Below are 14,863 nucleotides of genomic sequence, written 5' to 3'. Positions count from 1 at the left end.
TAGTTCTTGCTCCTTTCAACAAGAAACTATCCAAGTCAGTTTCAGGACACACTTCATCATTTGTCATTTTCTGCTTGGGATCTCTTAACGAATAAAGGATATCTTATCTTATCTTATCTTAAAATGTTGTCGTTAAATATGACTTTCCGCACTAAAAGGCGCACTGGATTATGAGGCTCACCTTCAATGAATGGGCTATTTTTAATATTTTTTCATATTTTTGTACTGGATTATAAAGCGCAATCTAGAATGCATCCACTAGATGGAGCTATGCTCCTTCCATTCGACTCGAGAGGCGTTCATGACTGCCACTGAAAAACGTAAATTAACGATTACTTCAATGAAACTACGAAAATTGAAAATAATGCATCAAAACAAAAAAATCAAGCGAGGAAATCACAAAATAAATTCTATAGCCCCCATACAGAATGTAGTTAATATACGTTATATGCAGGACTGTGGCCCTCCAGGCCTGGAGCTGGACATGCCTGCTCTATAAGGTGGAAAAAGACCCAACATCACATCGTCTTTTCTGCAGTTTATCTCTCTCTCTCTCACACACACACACACGTTTTTTTGCAAATTTATTTTTAAGTTTTTGCATTAAATTATTTAATGATCGGTGATCTACCAAAAACTGTGACCATTGCACCCCTAGTTTGCGCCAGGCCCGTGGATCTTAAATTTCTGAATAATTTGTGCAAGAGTAATCACAGAAACATCAAGCTGCTTGGAGATGGTCCAGGAGCCTTTTCCTTTTTTTGTGCTTTTCTTTAATTTTCGTTCTCATCTCCTGAGAAAACTGATTTGTTTTTACTGGCTAATGTTTTGTGTGGTACACGCCTTGTCACTAAACATCGCTGTGACTACCGGTCACCCTTTAAATAAGCTGGTTGACTGCTTATAAGTTTGAAGACAGCTTTTTAATGCTAATTAGAGGGGACACCTTGATTGAACATGTCCCTACGGTCAAATAATTTCTTTTCTCAGAGTAGAGTAATCCCTCGTTTATCGCGGTTAATGGGGACCAAAACCACCCGCGATAAACGAAAATCCGCAAAGTAGCGACCAATTAACTCATTTACACCCTTTGACGTAGCGCATAGCCGTTCCCTCCCCATGACGTATTAATACGTCAATCACGTGTTTTCATGGGGGAGGGTGCAAGAGAGTCTTATCAACTTCTCACTACAGGATTAGGCTTGACGGCAATGTTAAATAGCAAAAAAAATGGCCATTGGGCGGCAGTGGTGCAAAAATCAACCAGGATCACGCCGCAGAAGTAGTAGAAAGGGCGTACAGTGAAGGAGTGGCGTATGTGGATAGTGGATTGGAACATTAGCAACTAGCAACGATGGAGAAAAGGAAATAACTAAGGAAAAATTATTTTTTCGGTATAAAAGCGTCCTCGAAACAAAACAAGAAAGGAGATGGTGTTTGTGTGGAAGAGAAAATGACGCTCCGGTCACGTAATCGAAAGCGGCACCCGTCAAACAAACGTCGGCCTGCACAAACATGGTGTGCTACACGCAGCCCGCATAGCTCACGCCGAGTTTCGAGTTCATCTAATGAAGATGAACTTGCTCCACGTCAGCGATCATCGCTTGGCAGAGCATTTTGTGCCTCCCGATGCCCCACATCGCCCACAAATCGTCTCCCCGGCGAGTTCCAGCGATGACGGCAAAGAGGCTGCATTGCTTCGCATGGCCGACGCCGGGCACACGTCAGCGATTCGTTGGAATCGTCTCGAAATGACGACAGCGAAAACGATGAATTGGAGAGCGATTTGGATCCCGATATGTCGGACGAATATGTGCCTTTGGACATAACGGAAAGCAGCTGAGAGTCCTCGCCAGAGCCGCTGGATCGAGGAGGTAAATGCTGACTAGCTTTCAAGTTCCCATTCAAAACTTCATCACTTCTTATGCCCTCATCAGTCACTTTTATGTACCGCTACATTCCCCGCTAAACTATAAAGTTGCCAGTAACACTAATCATTTATGTACGGTTGATGCGTCTCGTGGGTGTAGATGAAAATATGCGGCGTAAATGTGCTGACTTGCATGTCGCCATAGGTTTTAAATAAACAAAGCTGAGCAACGTGGAATGAATGGTGTAAATAGCAGTGTGCGAGCATGTGTGTGTGTGTGTGTGTGTGTGTGTGTGTGTGTGTGAGAGAGATGTTGAAATGTAAATGGAAAGCAACAATAAAAAAATAGAAAAATAAAAGTGTGGTAATTGTACATACTTCTATAGATTACAGACTGTCCAACCAGAAGCCAAAAGATGACTCCTCGCTTTGGTGGTGGAAAGAAAGGTAAATAAAATTATTGGACCTCACTCTGCAGCAAGATACTTTATATTTGCAACTTTTTATGTTTCTATAATTTATAGGTCGTGCATCTGGACGTGGTGTGGATGAATCGATGTGGTGACAAACTGGATGGAAGCCAAAAACCATCTTCTCCACAGCTGCACTTTTGTTCATAGTTCAATAGTTTTATGTGCAAATAAATTATTTTGCTCAAAAAACATTATTTGTAATGTTCTTTTGTAAGAACACTTTATTGAGGTATTTGAGCTGTCACAAAAGCAAAAAAATAGTGTAAAACTTGAAATGATGCTTGAAATGCATGCTTTTGTAAAAAGCTCATTTTCTCTGGATTTCTGTAGAAAATCGTCCTTTTCCATAAAACATAGCAGTTTTCTAATGCTGATTGCCAACAAACAGAAAGATAGAAACAAACTTTTTTTCTGATGAAAGAAGAGAGTCTCACCTTTCTTTTGACACGTGTATATATATATATATTTATGTATGTGTTTACATTTCAACATCTCTCACACACACACACACACACATACATGCTCGCACACATGGAAAAGACGGTTGGAGGCTAAGATCAAGGCGGCCCGGAAAGATGTGAGTCAATTGACGGAGGCCCAGAGAGGTGTGATGAAAAGGCCAATACCCGAGAGGTACATCCAGATGACCATACCTGTAGCACTAGAAACTGCCAAACAAAGGCTCCAAGCCTTGTCCAGTCGCCTAAAGCGGTACACGAAAGAGAATGAGGCCAGACGAATAAACAGGCTGTTCGCAACACAACCTGCGAAAGTGTACGCTCAGTGGCAGGGTCCTAACAACAGAGCTGACCCACCAAGACTGGAAACTGAAAGGTACTGGAAAGACATATGGGAGAAGGAGGTTGCACATAACAGCAGTGCACAATGGCTGGTGACCCTGAGAGAGGAGCACAGCAACCTCCCCGAACAGAACCCAGTTACTATAACAGTGGCAGACATACAGGAAAGAGTCTCAGATATGAAGAACTGGACAGCACCAGGCCCGGACATTGTCCACACCTACTGGCTAAAGAAACTCACAGCACTCCATGAGCGCCTAGCAGTACAAATGAACCAGCTGCTGAGGGATGGGACTCACCCAGAATGGCTAACCAAAGGGCGAACGATCCTTGACTGATCATGAAGGATCCCTCGAAGGGTGCAGCCCCATCCAACTATCGGCCAATAACCTGTCTCTCCACAACATGGAAGCTCATGTCAGGCATCATTGCGGCTAAGACAAGTGGACACATGGATCAATACATGAACAAAGCGCAGAAGGGCATTGGTAGAGATACCAGAGGAGCCTAACATCAGCTCCTGGTTGACAGAACAGTCGCACAAGACTGCAGGTCCCGACGTACCAACCTGCGCACAGCTTGGATTGATTACAAGAAAGCCTATGACTCGATGCCACAAACATGGATCACTGAATGCTTGGAGTTGTATAAGGTGAACAGGACCCTAAGAACCTTCGTTGCGAACTCGATGAGGATGTGGAAAACCACACTTGAAGCCAATGGCAAGCCACTTACCCAAGTGTCCATCAAATGTGGCATATACCAAGGTGATGCACTCTCCCCACTGCTGTTCTGCATAGGACTGAACCCCCTAAGCCAAGTAATCACCAAGACAGGCTATGAATACCGCCTCAGAAATGGAGCTACAATAAGTCAACTCCTCTACATGGATGACATAAAGCTGTATGCTAAGAGCGAAAGGGACATAGATTCCCTGATCCACACAACCAGGATCCACAGCAGCGACATCGGGATGTCATTCGGGCTTGAGAAATGTAGTCGGATGTGACTAAGAGAGGAAAGGTAGTCCGCACTGTAGGGGTCTCACTCCCTGAAGGAACAATAGCAGACATTGAGGACAGCTACAAGTACCTTGGTATACCACAAGCCAATGGCAACCTCGAACTGGCAACAAGGAAAGCGGCGGCTACGGCCAAATACCTCCAGCGAGTGAGGCAAGTCCTAAGAAGCCAGCTCAATGGCAAGAATAAGATCCGGGCAATAAACAGCTATGCCCTGCCAGTGATCAGATACCCTGCAGGAATAATAAGGTGGCCAAAGGAAGAGATTCAGACCACGGACGTTAAGACCCGAAAGCTCCTAACCATGCATGGAGGGTTCCATCCCAAATCCAGCACCCTGAGACTGTACTCAAGCCGAAAGGAAGGAGGCCGGGGACGAGTGAGTGTGAGAGCCACTGTCCAGGATGAAACATCCAAGCTCCATGAATACATCAAGGAGAAGGCTCCAACGGATGACGTACTCAGAGAATGTCTCAGACAATGGGGAACAGAAGATGAGGCGCTGGAAGAGGGACCATCATGGGAGGACACCACCGGACCATAACTGAAGTGGCTGATCTCAAGAAGTCCTATCAGTGGCTAGAGAGGGCTGGCCTGAAGGACAGCACAGAGGCACTCATCCTGGCTGCGCAGGAGCAGGCCTTGAGCACCAGAGCCATCGAGGCCCAGATATACCACAGCAGACAAGACCCAAGGTGTAGGTTGTGCAAAGAGGCACCTGAGACGATCCAACACAAACTGCAGGGTGTAAGATGCTGGCAGGGAAAGCCAACATGGAACGCCATAACCAGGTGGCTGGCATAGTCTACCGAAACATCTGTGCGGAGTATGGACTGGAAACCCCAAGGACAAAATGGGAAACACCTCCGAAGGTGGGGGAGAATGACAGGGCGAAGATCCTGTGGGACTTCCAGAACCAGACTTGCAAGATGATAATGGCAAACCAACCAGATATCGTGATCATAGACAAAGGGCAGAGGAAAGCCGTTGTAGTGGATGTAGCGGTCCCAAGTGATGGAAACATCAGGAAGAAGGAACATGAGAAACTCGAGAAATACCAAGGGCTCAGAGAGGAGCTGGAGAGAGCCTGGAAGGTAAAGGTGACAGTCGTGCCTGTGGTGGTTGGAGCACTCGTCACAGTGACCCCCAAACTAGATGAGTGGTTGCAACAGATCCCGGGGACAACATCGGACATCCCTGTCCAGAAATGTGCAATGCTGGGAACAGCAAGGATACTGCGCAGAACCCTCAAACTTCCTGGCCTCTGGTAGAGGACCCGAGCTGATTGAGGGACGGACACCACCCGAGGGGTGAGATGAGGATTTTTTACGATTATATATATATATATATATATATATATATATATATATTTATGTATGTGTGTATATATATATATATGTATGTGTGTATATATATATATATATATAGAGAGAGAGAGACAGAGAGAGAGCTGTCAAACGTTTAAAATATTTAATCTAATTAAAAATGCAACTGTCATAATTAACTCAAATGAACAAAAAAATTAATCGTGATTACTCGCACATCTTTTATCGTTTCTGAATTTCCTTTTCCATTTTTTGTCCTATTTTCTTCCCCATTTTAATGCTCTCATCAACATGGAGTCATGAATCAGTTTTCTATGTGCCAAATGCAAATATTTACTGAAATAACAATTTTACATGAACATTTTTCACTTGGTGCAGTTATTCACACATAATCTCTCACACAATATTACTGTCCATCAATAACGGTGTGTAGCCGCCCTAGGTGCAGCTACTAGTGGCACCCTTCTATTAAGTTGTCAGTCAATTTATAAATCTATTTGAGTTAGGGTGCACTACTTAAGGTCACAGTGATATTGGCCTGCAGCAGACTCTAGTTAGAGTCAAGGAGAAACGTCCAACAGGAAGAAGACACATTGACTGAGGTTTTTATAAAAAAATATATTGAGTGAATATTTACAATAGGAGATGGGAAACTGCAACAGACTGCATAAAGAATAACAAGGAAAAAACATACAGTGAGCTAAATTGTTATCAGTTCTTATCCGTTGTTGTTTTGGTATCAGATCTGACCCATAAAAAAAATGACTGAGATCTCAGATTTAACAAAACAAAGGGGAAATCCTTTCAACTGTCCTACCACCCTCCAGGGGACGGGTGGCTTTGAAGTCCACGATGTCCTTCACCAGCGTCCCACGTAGCATCCGATCTCCAGACTAGTAGTCCAACCTTTTGATGGTCTATGAGTCCAAAAAAAAAAAACAGCCTGCACAAAGTGTGCAAGGCATTCACTAAACGTGGCAATCATCGGCTATGGAAAATAAAGATTTTCAAAAATTGGCTCGAACGAAGGCCACAGCGCTATTCGCCGTGAGCACGTTAGCTTAGCTCAATGCTAATACACTTCCTATGGAGCACACGTGTCGGCACAATGATCTATCCCTTTTTCTTTCTTTTATAACGGCACAGTTATATCTTATATCAACAGAACATCAATCTCCATTTTCACCAACTTCATTCCTGACTGTTTTTTAATGTTATAATCGAATGCTAGAAATGCTAATCGGACATATTCAACAGAAAAACACTCACCAGGAACGTTATCTCTTCTAAACCCTTCTTTTCACTTGGAAAGAAAAAAAAAGATTGCCACAGGATTTAACCTTACTATATTGTACAGGTAGAGGATCAAGGACAAGTTTTCTTTTATCGTTCTTCGTTTCGACCCGCCTGGGAAAGTGCGAGAATGTTCTGTCTCTCTCGCTTACGGGTCCTCGCTCCAAGCGCTGCGGTGCGTTCATTGTCCCTCGGAAAGAGCAGTATCACAAACGAATATCACCCTGCAGAAACTAACAATAAAATAACTGTCTTATCAAGGCTGGGTTACAGGTGAAAAAAATATTTTGTCACACAACAGCTGCTTTAACAGCTTTTTTTTAGGAAATCAAAACAGAGCAATATAACATTATAAAGTGCACATCTAAGGTACACTAGTACTCAGCCTATAGTGGATTTAAACCATGGTTGCATACTTCGTTTTTCTCAAGTTTGCTTTCAACACAGCAGTCTGTTTCTGTATGTTTGTTGAAGAATAACAAGACACCGGACACCAGTGTTCATTATGTGCCGCTGTATTCGAAACTGCCGGCCGTACAAACAAGCACACGCACTTCCCCCGTGCTGCAGGGGCAAACCATTCTGAAAGGGGGGTGTTTCACTCCCCCTAACACAGAATCAGAATCAGAATCAGAATCATCTCTATTGGCCAAGTATGTAGAACACACAAGGAATTTGTCTCCGGTATAACACGCTGCACTAGTATCATCGTAAACAACAAAATCATTGAACCATTTTAGAGTAACCACTAGTTTTGAAGTACCATTTTGTGGTGCAAGAAGAGTGACTGTCAGTGACTGTTTAAGGAGTTAATGGCTCGAGGGAAGAAGCTGTTTAAGTGTCTACTGGATTTGGTGCGCATGGACAGTCAGGCTATGTTGATTGTGTTGGTCCTTCTTGCGCGGAGGTCTCTCTACTGTTTTGTGTAGACCTCATTTCGAATGACTACACTTGGTTCGATGACAACACTGGAGACGTTTTACTTTCGCTAGGTCGCTACCACTGTAGCGCACTGTCACTGTCAGACGAACACAGAGAAGCTCCACCCGCTCTATTTATATGGACACAGAACACTGTAACCTTCCACACAAAATAGTTCCAAACAAGTAACAATCGCATCAGTGGCATACATCGTATACCTGTATGATACACAGAGAGAGAGAAGAACAGATAACTTTAGTCTTGTCAGTGGAGCAATGTGGCAACTATTTAAAAGTAAACTTTCCATTCATAAACTCTTTAAGTATCCGTTTTCGGTGTCTCGCACTGCCGTGGCTGGCAAAACAGACATGGCCGTGGACTTCTGCTGCGCGCTTGTTGTTTTGTTTCTTGTGTATTTATAGAGCAACGTAACATCCGCTTGTGACGTGTGCCGCGTTAATCTCGCGAGAAAAAAATGTAATCCCGTTAAAATTCATTTAAATTAATGCCAATAAAAACGCGCTAAACTGACAGCTCTAATATATATATATATATATATATATATATATATATATATATATATATATTCATTCATTCATTCATTTTCCTAACCGCTTGATCCTCACTAGGGTCGCGGGGGGTGCTGGAGCCGATCCCAGCTGTCTCCGGGCAGTAGGCGGGGGACACCCTGAATCGGTTGCCAGCCAATCGCAGGGCACACAGAGACGAACAACCATTCGCACTCACACTCACACCTAGGGACAATTTAGAGTGTTCAATCAACCTGCCATGCATATTTTTGGAATGTGGGAGGAAACCGGAGCACCCGGAGAAAACCCACGCAGGCCCGGGGAGAACATGCAAACTCCACACAGGGAGGCCGGAGCTGGAATCGAACCCGGTACCTCTGCACTGTGAAGCCGACGTGCTAACCACTGGACTACCGGGCCGCCTATATATATATATATATATATATATATATATATATATATATATATATATATATATATTTTTTAAGCCCCACGTGGCCCTTTGCGCTTGAGCAGAGCACACACACACACAGGCCAGAGATCCAGCTTGTGCATCGTGTTTATGATGAGTCAGTTAAGACAATTAAGGATGAAAGAGACCTGCTTTTGTTATTATGAGCCTCCTCTCTCTGCCTCTTCTCTGTCTCTCTCTTTCTCTCAGCAAAATCTTCAAAAAAATGTTTTTTAATGAAAAAATCCACGATGCACTGAAGCCGCGATAAACGAACCACGAAATAGCGAGGGATCACTGTACCATAATTTTTTCCCAGGTCTGTTTCATGACTTTGTTTTTTTAAATAATTCTCTTTTGAGCCACTGTTCAAAAGTAATTTTCATTAAATATTTAATATATAATAATTTTCATAAAATATGTTTTACTATTCTTCTTCCTAGTATTATTATTATTATTATCATCCATCCATCCATTCATTTTCTGATCCGCTTTATCCTCACAAGGGTGGCGGGGCCTGCTGGAGCCTATCCCAGCTCTCTTTGGGCAGTAGGCGGGGGACACCCTGAACCGGTTGCGAGCCAATCGCAGGGCACACAGAGACGAACAACTACCCACTCTCACACTCAAATCAAGGGACAGTTTCGAGTGTTCAATCAGCCTGTAGTGCATGTTTTTGGAATGTGGGAGGTCAGCGGAGTACCCGGAGAAAACCCACGCAGGCACGGCGATCAAACCCACAACCTCTGCATTGTGAGGTCAACGCGCTAACCACTGGACCACCGGGCCACCCATTATTATCATTATTATTGTTGTCCTTTCATTAGCAGAGCCGTACTAAGAATTTTAGCCATGTGTGTATTGGTTAGGGCCAAGGGCAGTGCTTTATTATTTTTGTGCTTTCTTGTTTGTTTTGTTTTGTTTTTTGAGTGAAGGCATCATAGGAAAGAGTCCTTGATTTAAAAAAAAAAAAAAACATTACATGTGTGGACAACTTTATACTTGAATCAAACGGTATTTACTTGATTGCAATAAATGCACCCTTTCTCTTCAATTATCTTCTTGTGTCTCATTTTGTCTTCTCAGAAAAAGGAGAAGAGTGAGAGTGAGAGGCTGTTGACAGAGCAGCTTCAAAGTAAAGAGCTGGAGTTGCTTCAGCTTAGGACAGAGATGGAGACCAGCCAAGGTTTGTCAGGAATATTGTGTTTTGTAAAGTTAAAGCATTTGATCAGATGTTAATAATTTAGTCAGTCAATCAATGACCATATGTTTGGGTCCAACTTTATGTTACCAAGTGAACTTTTTTGGCTTTTTTTTCTCTAATAGTTATTCCAAATGTCGCAAATGAGCAATTAGAAAAAGAGGAAATGTGCGATAATAATCATAGAACTTGATATATAACTTTAAATCACAATCACCATCATTTCTCAAGAATAATATGCATTTTCTGAAAAAAATGGAGGGTATAATACAGTGGTCCTCAACTAGAAATGCTGTCGGTCCACTTTTATTTATTTATTTTTAATAAGACCCAGGTCCGGTCCCATGCACGGCGCTCATGGGGAGCAGGGCTGTATGTCCATTTAGTATGGTCAAGCCAAGCTTATACAAATCAACACTCCTCACAACCAACCAATAATGGGGTGCATGAAAATAACAATTATTCACTTTGCCAGTACACAGCAAATAATGAGAGGTATTGTGTTGAGGCACAGGAACTCTTTTATTTTGTTAAGTTGTGCCTGCTTAATAATAGAAATATCCCTTTTAGGGAAATAAGACATTTTTACTTTAACTTTGTTAAACGGTAGTTGTCTTTTTTTCCCCTTAATTTAACAAAAACAAAACAAAATACTAATTTTACCAAAATAAATACAAAACATGAAAACAAAAATATCATTTTCATTTGTACAATTCCCCTTACCCCATCCCCTCTGAAATCACTTAAAAAATATATCAGAAGAGGAGTTAAGAACCATTTTAAATACTGACACAAGGGAGCACAGGAATGTGCAGTGCTGTTCTTCCACTTAAGGTAAATGCAATGTCTGAGGCATGCAAATATTATTTGAGGACGCCATTGTGATGTTCATTTACCATGTTGCGGTGTTCTGCTATTAAACAGCTGCAAAGATCCCCGGGTAGACGGGAGCAGAACTGCACACAATCGAAACCTCCCGCGATTCGTCTTGTCTAATTGTCTGTGTGCGGCTCTCCTGGGCTGAAGCTGTGAGCACACTGTGGCGTCGCGCATGCGTCTGTATCCTGACACAATCATCCATGCGTCTGTATTGGGATAGACGCGTGCTCATGCTTATGTATGGGCACACCTTAAGTTCAGAGGAGCCAATCAGGGCATCGTATATGCTGAAGCCAGGGTCTCCAGTGAGTCAAACATTATACACACAAAGTCACACTGCCGTGGTCCTCTGCATTACATCTGTTAGTGCACGCAAAGAATACAACGGATAATTTTAACAAGCGATCGCAGTAATGCGCAGATTATAGTCCACAAATATAAAATGTGTAACGTAAAAATCACTTTATAAATTATTCTATACAATTTGCCGAGGGTCCGGACAGAGGAGGTCGGCGATCCGGTCGTAGATTGCGGTCCGCCAGTTGAGGAAGAGGGGTATAATACATAGGTGTACGAAAAGCTGAAAGATTGTCACATTTTAATAATGTTTACCATTACCTAGGGGTTGTGGAAAATATTAATGTTCACTCCAGTATGATATTAATGTCTAATGTTCCATATGTATGGAGAATGATGTAATGGTTTTGACAAAATTCTCCTAGGAACTAAAGACCGGTAGTTTGTTATCCACACGATTTTGTGATATCATGTGAAACACATGATATCACACATGATGTTACACAATAAAAATGCACAAGGTTCGCTGGGGGTTGCTGGAGCCTATCCCAGCTGTCTTCGGGCAGTAGGCCGGGGACACCCTGTACCGGTTGTCAGCCAATCGCGGAGCACATAAAGACGAGCAACCATCCGCGCTCACACTCACACCTAGGGAAAATTTAGAGTGTTCAATTAGCCTGCCATACAAGTTTTGGGAACGAGGGAGGAAACCGGAGTACCCGGAGAAAACCCACACAGGCCTGCGGAGAACACAGGGAGGCCGGAGCCGTAATCGAACACTGCACCTCTGCACTGTGAGGTCGACACGCTAACCACTGGAACACCTGGTCGCCCCTAGAACCATAGTAATAACTGCTCTCTTCTTACTCAGTAACTGATGTGGTAATTACGGTTTAATTTACGGTTTAATTTACTTTGTCATCTTTCATCCAAAGTCAAATGCTGATCCTCCAAACCAAATCGATTTTATTCCCAGTTGTAATAAGAAAAAAATAATTCCAACATTGGAAGTAAACCAGTGCTCCAGTACCTGACATTTTTTAATGTATGCATTTACTTGCGTGTATCATCTTTTTGTGCAGTGATGAAGAGCTTGAACAGTCCTCTGGACTACTGGCAGATGGACTGTGTCAGTGCCGAGCGAAAAATCCTTCAACTTCAGGAGGAGCTGGAAAGGATGACACTGGAAAACAGCAAACAACTGGAAATGAGTGGGGTAAGAAAGTATGGACTTGGACGAAGCAGCAAAAATAAAAGTGAAAGGAGAACAGAAAAGAATCAACTGAAAGAGTGGGAGGCATGATAGAATCCTTTGACAATTTGCCCTGAAGGTGGAAGGTTGAGAAGGATGCCGTATACAAGCTTGGGCTTAATCAATGTTATGTTAAAGAATCTGTAAACAGCACTCAAACTTTGCTTTATTACAGGCAGAACTATGTGACCTGAATGGACCAAACGTGGAGGAGGTGTGTGATGACAAGTTCAATACCAGGTACAATATTTCCTAAGTATATTTACGATTTCATGAAGCTCTGAAGCTACCCAGCAAATTGTTTTGCACACGGTTCAAAGCTTCATGGTGCATAATTTTCTCAATGGCGCCATCAAGTGCTCAAGAAGACCAAGCAGTAAAATACACAGAATTAAATAAGATTCCTTATGCTGTAAAACTGTCACGTTCTGCCCGAGGCGATGAACAGATCGCCTCGTACAGAACAAAATAAATGGGTGGATTCCCAGTAAAGCAGACACGGAAAGATCTTGTCAGAAAAACAAAAGAGTCTTTAATGACTAACAGAAAAAGCCCGACAGGGAAACGGTAACAAAAAGCGCTGGTCAAATAAGGACAAGAAAATAAGGAAACAACTGAAAATGCTCGCTGAAAAAACAAAGTGCGAGGAAGTACTGTTTAGGTAATATATAAGTATGCAATTTAGAGACTAACGCGAATAACAAGAGTGATGGCCGCAAGGTAAGAAGGCAACGAGTAATCTACAATCGAGGAAATAGCACGCGAGAACAATGGCACGGCGTGGAATTCTCCGGCAGTGAGTGGACTGCCGGAGCCTCTTAATAAAGGTAGATAATCAGCCCGAAATTACGGACAGGTGTGCAGTTGGCGGGGGAAAAGCCCGCCACCTGCTGGCGGGCACGGGACGTTACAGTACCCCCCCCCCCTCAATGGACGCCCCCCGGCGGACTACCCGGCTTGGACGGATGAGCTGTGTGGAAGTCGCGCAAAAGGGACGGATCAAGGATCCAGGAGCGGGGCACTCATTGCCGCTCCTCCGGCCCGTAGCCCTCCCAGTCGACCAGGTACTGGAAACCCCTGCCCCTGCGCCGAGAGTCCAGGATGGCACGTACCGCGTACACCGGGCCACCATCGACCACCCGCGGAGGTGGTGGCGGAGCGGGAGAAGGCGCCAAGGTACTGGAAGACACAGGCTTGAGCAGGGAGACGTGGAACACGGGGTGAACCTTCATAGTGGCCGGTAGCCGGAGCCTGACTGCGACGGGACTGATGACAGCCTCGACCTCGAATGGTCCAGTGAATCGGGGTCCCAGCTTTGCAGACGTGCCGGCCAGGCGAAGATCCCTCGTTGCCAGCCACACCTTCTGTCCCACCACATATGAGGGCGCCGGGCGCCAACGACGATCTGCGATCTGCCGGTTCCGGGTCGCAGTGCGGGACAACGCAGCCCGGGCCTCCTTCCACACGTGATGGGCCCGCTTAAGGTGGTGCTGTACAGAAGGGACCTCCACCTGCCCCTCCTGGGACGGGAACAGCGGTGGCTGGTAACCGTAAGCCGTCATGAACGGCGATCTGCCTGTGGCGGAAGAAACGAGGGTATTGTGTGCATATTCCACCCAGGGTAGGTGGTCGACCCAGGATGCGGGACGGTGGAGGCACACACAGCGGAGGGCCGCCCCCAGATCCTGGTTGGCGCGCTCAGCCTGTCCATTGGACTGGGGGTGGTATCCCGAGGTCAGACTGGCCGTAGCTCCGAGGGACCGGCAGAACCGCTTCCAGACGCGAGACACAAACTGGGGCCCCCGATCCGACACAATGTCCGCCAGAATGCCGTGGAGACGGAAGACGTGTTTGACGAGGAGGTCGGCGGTCTCCAGCGCCGACGGCAACCTGGAAAAAGGCACAAAATGAGCGGCTTTGGAGAAGCGGTCCACGATCGTGAGCACGACAGTTCGACCCCGGGAAGGAGGAAGGCCCGTGATGAAGTCCAGAGCGATGTGGGACCACGGGCGAGGAGGAATGGGCAACGGCTGGAGCAGTCCCGCCGGAGGTTGATGGGACGACTTGCCGCAGGCGCAGGAGGTGCAGGCCTTGATGAACTCCGTCACGTCACTACGGAGCTCCGGCCACCTGAACTGCTGGGCGACGAGTTGCACCGTCCGGTTCACCCCGGGGTGACATGCCACCTTGGACCCATGTCCCCACTGCAGGACTTCAGATCGCAGGGACGGAGGCACGAACAGCCTCCCCGCCAGGCACCCCGCCGGCACTTGAACCCCCTCCAGGGCTGCCTGGATCCGCTGCTCAATCTCCCATTGGACGGCCCCCACGATGCACTGGGTCGGGAGGATGGTCTCCGGGGATCGGTCCCTCCCCGCAGGTTCGTGGAGACGGGAAAGGGCGTCGGGCTTGGTGTTCTTAGACCCGGGAGAGTAGGTGAGGACAAAGTCGAACCTGGTGAGGAAGAGGGCCCACCGGGCCTGACGGGCGTTTAGTCTTTTGGCGGAGCGGAGATAAGCGAGGTTCTTATGATCCGTGTAGACCGTGAA

General features: G+C 45.2%; 1 protein-coding gene across 3 annotated transcripts in view; it reads left to right on the top strand.

Annotated features, from left to right (window-relative positions):
- azi2 (5-azacytidine induced 2) overlaps window positions 1–14,863 on the top strand; it is a 72,627-nt gene that overhangs the window by 26,880 nt on the left and 30,884 nt on the right. For all 3 annotated transcript variants that reach the window (XM_052064792.1, XM_052064791.1, XM_052064790.1), the window contains 3 exons: window positions 9,772–9,871; window positions 12,145–12,278; window positions 12,490–12,554. In XM_052064792.1, the coding sequence (XP_051920752.1) occupies window positions 9,772–9,871; window positions 12,145–12,278; window positions 12,490–12,554 (299 nt within the window). The remainder of the gene's footprint in view (window positions 1–9,771; window positions 9,872–12,144; window positions 12,279–12,489; window positions 12,555–14,863) is intronic.

This window comes from Hippocampus zosterae, chromosome 5, assembly GCF_025434085.1.
Source record: "Hippocampus zosterae strain Florida chromosome 5, ASM2543408v3, whole genome shotgun sequence".
Taxonomy (NCBI): domain Eukaryota; kingdom Metazoa; phylum Chordata; class Actinopteri; order Syngnathiformes; family Syngnathidae; genus Hippocampus; species Hippocampus zosterae.
The sequence above is the reverse complement of the archived record's forward strand: the minus strand, read 5'-3'. Positions and strand labels throughout refer to the sequence as shown.